The sequence below is a fragment of the Typopeltis vanoorti genome, chromosome 3 (genome assembly GCF_054136105.1).
Source record: "Typopeltis vanoorti isolate ZY-2024b chromosome 3, IOZ_Tvanoo_1.0, whole genome shotgun sequence".
Lineage (NCBI taxonomy): Eukaryota > Metazoa > Arthropoda > Arachnida > Uropygi > Thelyphonidae > Typopeltis > Typopeltis vanoorti.
In genome coordinates this window covers 38787012-38800411 of record NC_143551.1, presented here as the reverse complement: position 1 = coordinate 38800411, position 13400 = coordinate 38787012, and the positions used below count along the sequence as shown (strand labels likewise).

General features: G+C 35.7%; 1 protein-coding gene across 2 annotated transcripts in view; it reads left to right on the top strand.

The window, feature by feature from the left end:
• Nucleotides 1-13400, top strand: part of LOC150108063 (uncharacterized) — a 111668-nt gene that overhangs the window by 48957 nt on the left and 49311 nt on the right. For both annotated transcript variants that reach the window (XM_090415565.1, XM_090415567.1), the window contains exon 3: nucleotides 4333-4441. In XM_090415565.1, the coding sequence (XP_090271691.1) occupies nucleotides 4333-4441 (109 nt within the window). The remainder of the gene's footprint in view (nucleotides 1-4332; nucleotides 4442-13400) is intronic.

Below are 13400 nucleotides of genomic sequence, written 5' to 3'. Positions count from 1 at the left end.
AACATGAGTCATCGTTTGCCCAAATTAGCCTCTTCAGGATAGTATTGAGCTTTAAGAATATTTTTGGTGTTCCTTTGAAATGTGAGTGAGAACAATATTTAAGCTTTGTTTCATTCTTTGTTTTATTCTAGGTTTCATCCTTTTGTCCAAGTGTAAGCAAAGTTTGCACATGAAGTAACTTCACAACTGGGCAACTTTTATACAGAGGCTAATTACATCACATCGCTTGCCTTAGTATCCCATAATGCATAGCATATCATGCATATCCTTATGGACATGCATGATGCAGAGTATTTTAGTAATATGGTGTGATGCCTTTTGGCTACTTGTATATGGAAATATGACTTCTGCATTACTTTAACCTTGGTATCTCCTACTGATGGCATTTGATAATGTTCATCTTTGGGCTTGCTTGCTTCCTGGGGAGTAGAGAGCTTTGCTTGGTGGCAGGTTTTTGCTTATCATTGAGTGGAGCCACCTCTGAGCTTCCTGTCCCTGAGTCATTCAGGGCAGGAGTAATGAGTTTAATAGTGATCCTTCAGGATCACTCAGTTTTTAGAGAGGTATCCCTGCACTTTAACTTACCTCAATAAAGGTTGAAATTGTGGCCCTCCCATGATACATAGCATTATACATGCCTGAATGGGTGTGTGTGTTTTGAATTATGGGATACTGGGCAACTGCTGTGAAGCCATTAGCCTCTATATACAAGTAGACCAGTTGTGAATATACTTCCATGTACAAACGTTGTTTGCTAACACTTGGATAAAGGATTAAACCAAGAATATAATTTCTTAGAATTATACTTGTTTGTACCTATAGTACCACAGAAGGTTTTACTAAGGAAATAGGGAAAATTTTCAAGTAATTAAAGAAGGCGGCAGACATAAAGGAAGAGAAAATTGGTCCCTTGTTAGTGATTTAAACAGGTGTATAGGCTTATGTGAAACTAGACAAATATTTTTGAGAAGAGAGAAACTAATAATAGTAAGTACTTGTTTTCTGTTCAGGATGTGAACTAACCATTACTCATGGTTAATTCACTGTAGCAATGATCATTATAACAAGCTTGCTTACTGTAAAAAAAAAAATATATATATATATATATACATGCACACACACACAGGGCAGTGGCGCACCCAAGGGGGAGGGGGGGCAAGGGGCCTGGGCACCCCCCAAAGAAAAGGAAAAAACTAGAAAAATTTCCAAAAATCTTTTCCTAATTAAAATTCATTTTTTTTATTTATGTTGTGTGCTACTTATGAATTAGCGATCACTGCAGATGCTCAGTTATAGATCGTATGCGATGTGTAGTGTGTATTCGCAAAACGTCTACTCAACTCGGCCCCCTCCAAGATTAAATCCTGAGTGCACCACTGACACAGGGTGTCCCAAAATTCACGCAAGATTTAAATTTAGCGCCATTTGTGAGGTAAAGTGTTGCCAACAAGAAAAAAAAGACAGCGTGACAGCTGACAGTTCAGGGTTATTAAAAATGGAGCGCTACACGAAAGAACAATGCATTTTCATTGTTGAGTATTTTAAAAATAATGAAGGTTTGGCAGCTACAGTTCGCAATTTTCATACAAAATATGGTCGGAATAGTGATTTAACTTCATCAACTGTGAAAAGATTAATTAAAAAATTCAAGGAAACAAGATCAATTAGTGATCTTATACACTCTGGCCGTCCTTCAACAAGTCGTTCAACAGAAAACATCAAAGCAGTTCGTGAGAGTGTTGCTGAGAGTCCAGGAACATCAATTCGGCACCGTGGTCTTGAATTGGGCATTTCGAGAAGCTCTCTACAACGTTTTCTCACGAAAGATTTGCATCTTTATGCTTACAAAGTTCAATTGACTCAAGAACTGAAGCCTACTGACCACACATAGCGAAGAGAGTTCGTTGAATGGATTATGGAACAACAATAAGTGGATGCTTATTTTTCGAACAAAATCATCTTCAGCGATGAGGCTCATTTTCATCTTGATGGCTTCGTTAATCGACAAAATTGTCGCATTTGGGGTTCAGAAAATCCACAAGTGATTGTTGAGAAACAAATGCATCCACAACGTGTCATTGTTTGGTGCAGATTTTGGGCTGGAGGCATCATCGGTCCATTCTTCTTCGAAAATGCGGCCTGGTAAGGCAATAACAGTTAATGGTGCTCGCTATCGCGACATGATAATCCAGTTTTTTGTGCCTAAATTGCAAGATATGGATGTGGACGACACGTGGTTTCAACAAGACGGTGCCACATGCCATACAGCCCAAAAAAACAATTCAATTACTGCACGAGTCATTTCCTGGTCGTGTAATTTCCCGTTTTGGTGATCAGAATTGGCCTCCCAGATCATGTGACTTAACGCCGTTGGACTTTTTTCTTTTGGGTTTTTTGAAGTCTAAGGTTTATCTTCTTGGCATCAAATGTTTTGCTAATCTTTTCTGTCACATTCTATTTCCATGTTTGAAAAAAAGTTCCATATTTGATCTTTAGAGCAGAGTTTCCAGACTATGTAAAAATAAATAAAAAAATGATATACTGTATTTCTCAGTGTATAAGAAGCACTTTTTTACCTTAAAAATTCATCTTAAAAATGGGGGGCATCTTATATAATGAAGGCAAAGATTGTTTCCTCTTTTGTAAGCGATTAAAGATCTTTGTAGGCGGTTAATGGTGCAATTAGATTGATGCATGACCTTCACGTGACTTCTAGCGCATCATTGGCTAAGAACGGGGAGTCCCTATTCAAGTTTCATAATATCTTATCCGAGTAATCAGTTACCGATGTTTATCAGTATTGAGTTGACGTGTTGAGATATTTTGTGTTCAGTTTGATATTTCCCCGTAGATTTTAGTGATGGAAAAAAACAGGCGACATTCATATACTCCAAGTTACAAATTTCAGGTTGTAAAATATGCAGAAGAACATGGGAATAGGGAAGCTGAAAGACATTTTGGACCCTCCGCCTACAGAAAAAATGATTAGAACTTGGCGTGGTCAGATTTGTATTAAATTTCTTGGGTGCGTCTTATACACCGGAAAATACGGTATATAAAATTGGGCAGAGGGGGGGAATATCCTTAAGTATCCAAAGTTTTTGACTCGTATTGTGACTGTTGAAACATGCTTTCATCACTATGACCCAGAGACCAAACAACAGTCAATGAGGTGGAGCCACAAAAGTTCTCCATGGCCAAAGAAGTTCAGAATCCAAAAGTCAGCAAGAAAGATTCTTGCCATTGTTTTTTGGGATATGGATGGTGTAATCCTTACCAAGTACCTCAAAAAAAAAGCGAAACTTTTACAGCAACAGTTTATTCAACAGCTCTGAAAGAATTGAAAGAGGTACTGAAGGAAAAATGCCAAGAGAAACCGAGCAGAGGCATGTTGCTTTTGCAGGGCAATAATCTTCTCACACTGCTCATGAAACCCAACCCAATAGACAGTACACAACTGGTGCTTTCAATATCTGTTTCACCAAACCTGGCCCCATATTTCCTATTCACAAATTTAAAGAAACACATGAACAAAATTTACCACAGATGAAGTCATATGTGCAAAAGGGAAAGATCTTTTTCTCAGAGGATTGCAAATGATATAGCAGTGTGTTGTAACAAGTGCATAATACTTCGTGAGGAATATGTAGAATAATGTGAGTTATATGGTTCTACCTCAATTCCTTTATGTTGATTATTACAACTTTTACATATGTATATTATAGATTTTTTTTTTTTTAAAGTTCTTAGTCCTTTTTCTTTCTTAGTTTTTTTTTTGTTATTATTATTATATTATTATTATCATCATCGCACCAACCTCCACAGAGTCAGCAGACTCTCTGTTAGCGATTTGCTTAACCAACAACAAATTTATCTTACTAAACTTTAAAATCCTCAACACTCCCTCCATTCACAGTGCATTCTGGTAATGTGTTCCATTCACTATCAAGTCTCCATGTCAGAAATCTACTCTTTGACACGACATCTTTACACTAACTTTGAGGAATAGCTTCTTGTTCGTCTCTCAACTTCTATTCTTTTTTATAATCCCCTTTGTATTAATCTGATAAAATTCCCCTCACCAACTTAAATGCCTCTTTCATATCACCTATTTTCCAGACAAGTGACCTATAGTAAACTGACATGGAGGAGTCTCATTTGAACTTCAGAATGAGCATTATTTGACTGTTATAAATAAAAACTTCTAAAAACTAGACAGAATTATAACTTATTACCTGTTATGTTCTGACGTAAAATAGAATTTAAACTTTCCAATTCTCAAATTGGATGTAGACAAATTATAACACTGTGTTTTTTGATATTTTTCTTTAGCCATCAGTAAGAAAAACTCACTGCAATGGAAAAAAACATAAAGATAATGTAAGGATGTACTACCAGAATTGGCTCCAGGAGAACACACAGAAACTCATTGATGAAACTAGTGAGTCAAGTATTTGTTTTATAATAAGGAATTCTAAAAAAAAAAAAAAAACGTTTTAGACATGATTTATGTTCATACAAGTTGTATGAATATAAATCAAGTTAATTGTAATTTCATATCATACCACTCCAAGTTATCTCCATTATAGTATTTTCGAAGTCAAGAAGGATAATTGATTTTTTATTGTAATTAATGTATTCTATGATAATTACTTTTATCTTCTCTGCTATCCTGTTTGTGCTACTTTCATTTTCTTTCCCATGTTGTCAGCTCATTGCTTGACAGATTGAAATTCAGAGCAGGGAAGAACAGTTTCACACAACCAATTTCCTCAGACGATGAGCTGAATACTAAAATTCTACTCAAAGAATATAACAGAAAAATCAAACTTTTTTTAGAGCCCTTAACTGATCAAAATTACATGTTCTCTTATTTTCCATTTTGAGTAACTTTAGTTGTTTCCAGTTAAGATTCAGAAAAGAATCCTATGCCTTCTAAAAAAATTAAAAAAAAATGGAAAAATATATATTCCATTTGAGATCTGTAGATCTATAGAAATATCCAGCTTGTTACTTTAAATACAACGTCTATTAGTTCTTCAGTCTTGGTTATGAATGTTGATAACCCTGAAAATGCAGTTATAATACCAAACCAGTAGAAAACACGAACACTAGCAGCTTGTTCTAAGGTTCCATTGCCAGATAATCACTGCTTCAAACCTCTGGTGTTTGTTATAGTTTGTTGATGTTTTTTTAATTTCACAAATTTTTGTTCCTGGAGCCACAAGTTGGACAGCTCTGGTTTAAATATTAGTAACTCCCTCGGAACAGTTTTCTTCAAAATTAATCCGTTAACTTTTATTTGTGAGCACTTTGCATCTTTAATTCCATTTGTAGAAGTTTGTGTAATGTATTAAATGTTGACTCACTATAATTTCAGTATTTATCTGAAATTGCTTCTTCTCTTCTTCAACCCTTTGGTTCTGTCCACTGCTGGACGAAGGTCTTCCCCATGATTTTCCAGACCACTCGGTTTTTCTTCCTCTCCCATCCATCTCACTCCTGCAATTTGTTCCAGTTCATCTCTCCACCTTCTTTTCGGTCTTCCTCTTTGTCTTGCTCCATCCATTGGTCTCCACTCTGTTGTTTTTCTAGTCCATCTCCTGTCACTGCATCTGGCAATATGGCCTGCCCATCTCCACTTAGCCTGTTTAATGTATTTTACAATATCCATGACATCTTTTGAGATCTAATCCAGGTATTTGTCTTCCTATCTCTTAATGTTATTTTTAGCATACTTCTCTCCATGCGATGTTGTGTTGTTCTCATTTTTTTGTTTAGGGCTTCTGTTACAGTCCATGTTTCTCCTCCGTAAGTTAGGACAGGAAGTATGCACTGGTCGAAAGCTTTCCTTTTTAGACTCATAGGGATGTCACTTCTGAATATGTCTCATTTTCCCATTAAGCCATCCATCCGAGGTGAATTCTTCATTCAATCTCTTTTCTTTGCAATCCTCAAAGGATAAAAATTGGCCCAAATATACATACAAAGTAACTTGTTCTATTTTATGGTTTTCAACTGACAGTTCTATGGTTTATGTATTTGTTCATCATTATGTTTGTTTTTTCTCTATTTATTTTTAATCCAATGTGTAGCTCAGTGGATGTGGCATTTGCATACCACGACGCTTGGCCGCACGAAGGAAGACTTGGTTTCGAGTCTAGTCGGCGACTAGAGGAAATTTTTCTAAGCCTTTTTTCGACCGGTTCCTGAGTTAGTCGATCTCTGGCACGGGCAAGCAGGTTTTTCCTCCCGAGAACTCGGGTTTTTCGTCTTGTAAACTCGAGAAAATCGACCGTAGAACCCACATTATTTCAGACATTAAATATATTGTGTTAGGGTTAGGGACCACGAGATGGCGGCACATTTGAGCCGTCTCTCTTCACTGTGTACCGCTTAATTAGTGATAGCCTTGGGCCATCTATCTCTGATTGGTAGAAGTGGAGATTGAACTGCCCACTCAGTCTCCAAAAGTTAGATAGGGCTAAATGGCCTCGCCTACTCCCCGCATACGGGAATATAAAGGCGTAGCTGATTTTTGATTACTTTGGAGGCTTCATTTAGCTGATTTAGCCTTTCTTCCAGATCTTCAAGATTATCTGCTATTAGGACAATATCATCTGCAAATTTCAGATGATGCAGCCTTTCTCCATTTATGTTTATTTCTTTTGTTTCCCAATCAAGGCTTCTAAAGACTTCCTCTAGTGCAGCTGTAAATAATTTAGGAGATATGGTGTCGCCTTGCCGGATGCCTTTTTGTATTGGGAACTTTTCACTGTTTTTGTGTAATTTAATTACAGAAGTTGCATTATTGTAAATATGTTTAAGTGTCTTGAAATTGGAAGTCCTAAATCAGTTACTTAGATCAAGGATGGCTATTTTGTTTGCATTAATGCTCATTTTAAATATCAGTTATCAACTCTCAGGGGACCCTGTAACCCCTAGAGAGCGCGTCCCCTGGGTGGCAGATAGGGGAGCCCACCATGTGTGTGTGTGTGTGTGTGTGTGTGTGTATGGTGGGGTGGTCCGAATATACTGAATAAGGACTCGTGGACCAACAGGGCCATAAGGGGCAATCATCCTGATTGTAAGGGAAGCGGCACTCCCATGGACCCCTAGCTGGATCTATCCTCTCCTTCTTCTACTTTGAGGAAGATCCACTTACTTTAATCTTTCCTATAAGGCCTTATTAGCCAACTCTTCTTACTTTATGACCCTTATGCTATTAGAGTACTCGAGGGTCATGGGGTCTTTTCATTTCTGGCCTTACAACTATGCCCTCTCTATAAACCTTACTATATTTCTTCTATAATCTACTCTTTCCCCTTCAATATACCCTATTCCTCCTATGGGTTTAAATTTGGAAGAAGGCTAGTTCAGAAGCCTTAAGGTAGCACCCCTACCACTGAACTATTCCATCCTCAGGCTAGTCTCCTGACATGGAGAACATAATCCTATTTGTAAGCTTACATAATTTTAGCAGGAAACAAATGCAAAAATTGGAAACACGAAAATTAATAATAATATAGGAATACATGGAGAACACACTCTAAACAGAAATGGTAAAAAATTGATTGACTTTGTAGTTTATAATAACCTAAAAATAATGAATTCCTTCTATAAACATAAAGACATACATAAATATACTTGGGAAGCAAGAGGATGGAAATCAATATTAGATTACTTCATATTAAATGAAAAGATATCAAAATTTTCACTAGATGTTAGAGTTCACAGAGGATATGAAATAAGCAGTGACCACTTCCTTGTTAAAATAAAATTAAGATTACCACCTAAATGGCTACAAGTAACAAGAACAGAAAGAAAAATTGAAACATTTGTTTATAAAACTAGACTATTGAATGACACAAATGTACAATGGCTATATGAACAAAGAATTAACCAATATCTAGATAAAATAAAACAAAATGAAAAAATAGAAATAGAATGGCTTAATATAAAAACGATACTAAATGCAGCAGCAAACGAAAGCTTAGGAAAGTCCAAAAAATTCAATCAAAGAAAAAAACTGAAGATCTGGGATGATACAATCAAAGAAATAATCAAAAAGAAAAAAGAAGCCTATCACAAATGGTTAAGCAGTAAAAGATTAGAAGATGAAATAGAATATAAAAGAATAAGAGCTATAACTAAAAGAGAAGTCAGAAAAAGACATAGAGAATCATGGAATAAATTTGTTTCTAATTTAGAACATGATTTATATAAAATAAGACCCAATGTATATAAGATTTTGAAACACCTAAATGCAGATACCAAAGAAAACATAAAATTAAAACACTGAATTGAAATTAGAAGAATTTCTAAATTACTGCACAGAACTGTGGACAGACAAATATTTAAAAAAAGACAACTGACAAACAATTAACGAAAATAAAAAGGAAATAACTGAAGAAGAATTAGAAATCAGCCTGAAAGAAACAAGAAACGGAAAATCACCTGGAGAAGATAAGCTAGGTTCAGAACTATATAAATATGGAGGAACAAGATTCAAAGAAAGACTTATTATTTTTAAATAAAATTTACTCAACTGGTATCCCCCCAATAGAATGGAAAAAAGCAATTGTGATTCCTATCTTTAAGAAAGGTAATAGAGATGACCCTAAAAACTATAGAGGTATCAGTATACTAAATTCCTGTTACAAAATATATAGCAGAATCTTAAATAACAAACTAATGAAATATTCTGAAAACTTTATTCTAGAGGTACAGAATGGATTTAGAAAAGGACGATCATGTATAGACCCGGCCTTTTGCCTAAAATTAATAATAGAGAAAAGAAGAGAATATAATTTAGAAACACATATTGCATTTATTGACTTTGAAAAAGCATTTGATGAAGTTAAAAGAAACATATTATTTAACATATTAAAAGAAAGATAAATAAGGGGTGCTTAAGGGTCAAAGCTGTATAACTGAGAGGAGACCTCCACATAGCCTTTAAAGGAATGCAGAGAACCGACCAGGGCTTCTGACCTAATGTCCAATCCTCACCTTCTCGTGGTGCACCCTGTTGGGTATCTACTTTGATACTGAACGAACGAGGATGGGCTGGCAATTTGGGATTTAGCCGACCAAATTGTATTCTTATTGGTTAAACCAAAATAAAAAATGATGGTACAACATGACAAAATTTCATGCCGGCTGGGGCGTCGCCCGGTTAAACAAGGCCCCCGTTGTTTTCGCCAGGGAACCAGGGCGAACAGCGAAAAGTCAGCTACTGGAACAAATCTGAAAACAAACCCCAACTCAACATCACCAGAGTTAAATATTGGTACTATCAACGTAAGAAGCCTGAATGGCAAAGAAATGGAGCTAGCTGAGGAATTAGATAAGTACCAGATCGACATAATAGGGGTGACTGAAACAAAAAAGACAAAAACTGGTGAGATCTTTCTGAGCAATAAATACAAAATGTTATATTCAGGCAATGACAATCAAGGAAAAAAAGGATTAACCATAGTATTCAACACAAAATACGAGGCTAATCTTCTTGAATGGCAGTCAGTCTCAAGTAGAGTAATGTGGGCAAATATGAGAATGGGGAACTGGACAATGAGACTTATTTGTGCCTATGGTCCCACAGAAGGTTCTACTAAGGTAGAAGTGGAGGAATTTTTTGAGGCTTTAGAAAAAGCAACTGACACAATGAAAAATGAAAAGTTGGTCCTTGTTGGGGATCTAAATGGCAGAGTAGGAAATGATTGTGAGACATACAAAAATATTTTGGGAAAATTTGGTGAAAAGAGCAAAGCTAATAATAATGGCAAATATCTGTTGGATTTCTGTTCAGGACATGGACTGGTTATTACTAACACCATGTTCCAACATAAAAATGTGCACAAATTCACATGGAGAGAAGAGGCTAGGAATAAGAAAAGTCTCATTGACTATGTTATTGTTGATAGTGATGTTTTCTCCCTGGTGCAGGACACCAGAGTGTACAGAGGATTTGAAATTGGAAGTGATCACTATTTACTCTTGAGCAGGATAAAATTGAATTTCATATTGAAAAGAATAACATGTAAGAAAGTTTTAAAGCGAATAAAAGTTGAGCAGCTCTCAGATGTGAACTGTAGACTAAAATACAGAAAGATTATTGAAAAGAAAATGAAAGAGTTTGAGAACAGGAATCAAGCCTTGGAGATTCAGTGGCAAACTTTGAAGAAAACATTGATTGATTCTGCCAGAGAGGCATGTGAGGTTGTGTGCAAGGATAAAAAAAATCAGAACTCCCTGGTGGACACAGGAAGTTAAGGAGGCAGTGAAGGAAAAGAAGAAAGCATATCAAAAGTTCATGGCAAATAAGTCAGCTTTTACTCTTACAGAATACAGAGACAAATGTAAGAAAGCTAAACACTGTGTAAAACTAGCTAAACAAAAGTCATGGGAGGATTTTGGCAAGAATATAGAAAATATCTAGAAGGTGGCAAAATATTCTGGAGGTTGTTGAAGAAGCTTAGGAATGGAGGAAAGAGTGCTGTAAAAGGAGTTAGAGATGATAAAGGTGACATGAAAACAGGAGAAAAAGATATCCTTGAAGTATGGAGTAATTACTTTGAAAAACTGCTAAACGAAACAAGCAGTGATGACAGCACAGTGATAAAAAAAAGCACTGACCAGGCATGCAGTCAGGAATACATATCCATACTTGAAGTAGAAAAAGCCATCAAAGGCTTGAAATGTGGAAAGGCAGCAGGAGTAGATGATATTCGACCAGAAATGCTGAAGTATGGTGGTATAAAAGTCTTGCAGTGGCTGCACTGTATAGTTCAGAAAGCCTGGACAGAGGGACGAATTCCCGATGATTGGGGTAGAGCTCTCATAGTACCCATATATAAAAAGAGAAATAAAACTGAATGTGAGAATTACAGAGGTATTTCCCTATTGAGTGTTCCTGGCAAGATCTATGCAAGTATACTTGAGAAACGGTTGAGAAGAATTGTGGAAGAAAAGCTTGGTGAAGAACAAGCGGGATTCAGGCCAAATAGAGGCTGTCAGGATCAGATCTTCACTTTACGACAAATAGTCGAGAAAGCCTGGGAATATAACAAAGATCTGTATTTAAGTTTTGTCGATTTGGAAAAGGCATATGACAAGGTGCCAAGAGAGAAGCTATTCAATACGCTGCAGTTATATGGTGTCAATGGGGCATTATATCAAGCAATACTTAGTCTTTATTTGAGTTGTAAGTCAGCAGTTAGAATTGAAGGAAGTACAGGAAGATGGTTTAATGTTAAATCTGGTGTGAGACAAGGATGTACATTATCCCCTCTGTTATTTGTTATCTATATGGATCACATTATGAAGAAAAATGGTAATAAACCTGATATCAAAATTGGAGATGTTAATGTCAGCTCTTTGCTTTATGCAGACAATGTTATACTTCTAAATAAATCCGCTACAAGTCTGCAAAATTTGACTAAACTGAATAGCTGTTGTAATAGATATGGTATGAAGGTCAGCAATAAAAAGACAAAGACAATGAAAATAGGCAGAATCATTGAAAATGTCAACTGTGTTGTGAATGGAGAACCTGTGGAACAAGTAAAACATTTCAGCTACTTATTCATGATTTTTAGTGAAGACTCTAAATTAAATATGGAAATAGACAACAGAATCAACAAAGCTGGTATGGTAGGAAGTCAATTGAATAAATTCATATGGAGTAAGAGAGAAATTAGTCGGAACACTAAATTAGCTGTATACAAGACAGTGTTCAAACCAGTTTTAATTTATGGATCTGAGAGCTGGGTCAGAAGTAAAATACTTGACCAAAGACTAGAGACCGCAGATATGAGAGTCCTGAGAAAGATTCGAGGCTTGAACAGATGGCATCAATGGCAATATCATATTAAAAATGAGGATATTAGGAAAGAACTTGACATTGTCAGCATCCAGGAATGCGTTAGCAGAGCTAATCTTAGGTGGTATGGTCATTTAAATAGAATGGGAGAGGAAAGATTAGCAAAACAAGTGTTCTCTGCCAGGTTAGCAGGAAAACGACCCAGAGGAAGACCAAGATATAGGTGGATTGATATGGTACAAAGTGCCTTAGACGATAGAAATATAAGATCTGATAATGTTGGAGTCTTGACAAGTGACAGACTGATTTGGAGGAAAATTGTAGATAGGAAGTTAGTAATGACGTAATTTTTTCATGTAGTACTGTCATATCCTGTACACCCCTTGAGGGTACATGGCAGGAATTTGATGATGATGATAAATACCAAATAATATCCTAAAAGCTCTCACAAGTATATATGAAAATAATCAAATACAAATAAGATTAAATCACGAGCTATCATATACAAGAGAGATAAACCAAGGGATACGACAGAGATGTCCCCCTCTCAGCAACTCTTTTTAATATCTACTTAAATGAAATAATAATAAAATGGAATAAAACTTTACATCGAGGAATTAAACTTTCACCTACAGTTAACTTAAACACTCTCCTCTTTGCAGACGACCAAATAATAATTACAAATTCTGAAGATAACTTACAGAAGGCTATTTTAAATCTAAATGAGATATCCAAAGAGTATGGTATGATAATATCAACGGAAAAATCAAAAACTATGGCTTTTAAAGGACAAGATCCAGCAAGAACTAAAATAGTAATAGATAACAAGATCTTAGAACAGGTGAATTCATTTAACTACCTAGGATGTATGATCACATATGAAAATGAAAAAGATATAAACGTAAAAATTGCAAAATATTTAAAAATAACAGGAGTAATTAACTCTATATTTAAACCAAACCTAGTCCAAAAACAAACCAGGCTAAAAGTATACAATACATTAGCCTTACTGGTCTTAATGTATGGAAGCAAAATCTGGACAATAAAACAAAAAGACAAACAAAGATTAGCAACAGCAGAAATGAAGTTTATGAGAAAAACTGCAAAGTATACCCTATTTGATCACAAAAGAAACGAAGATATTATGAAAGAATTAAACCAAGAACCAGTAATAGAAAAAATTAAAAAATATAAACGTAAATGGATGGAACACGTTCAAAGAATGAAAACAGAAAGATTACCAAAACAAGCCTTGAAGTACAAGCCATTAGAAAAAAGAAAACCAGGACGTCCTCTTAAACAATTCAACGATGACTTCTAAGGCTGGAACAGGCCATGCTAGGCCTAAATCCTTGATACGTATGATGATGATGCAGAATAAGAGTACCATGGTTATATAATTGGTATTACAGAAACTCCATTTATTTTTCCAGAAACAGACTAGGTTCTTGTAAATATCTAGAAAGTGTTATATTCAGGCATTAATCAGCAGAGAATGAAAGGACTAGCCATGAAGATAATCTTTTCAGGCACTTTCCAGTAGCAATGTAAACAAACATCAATGTGAGATATTGAA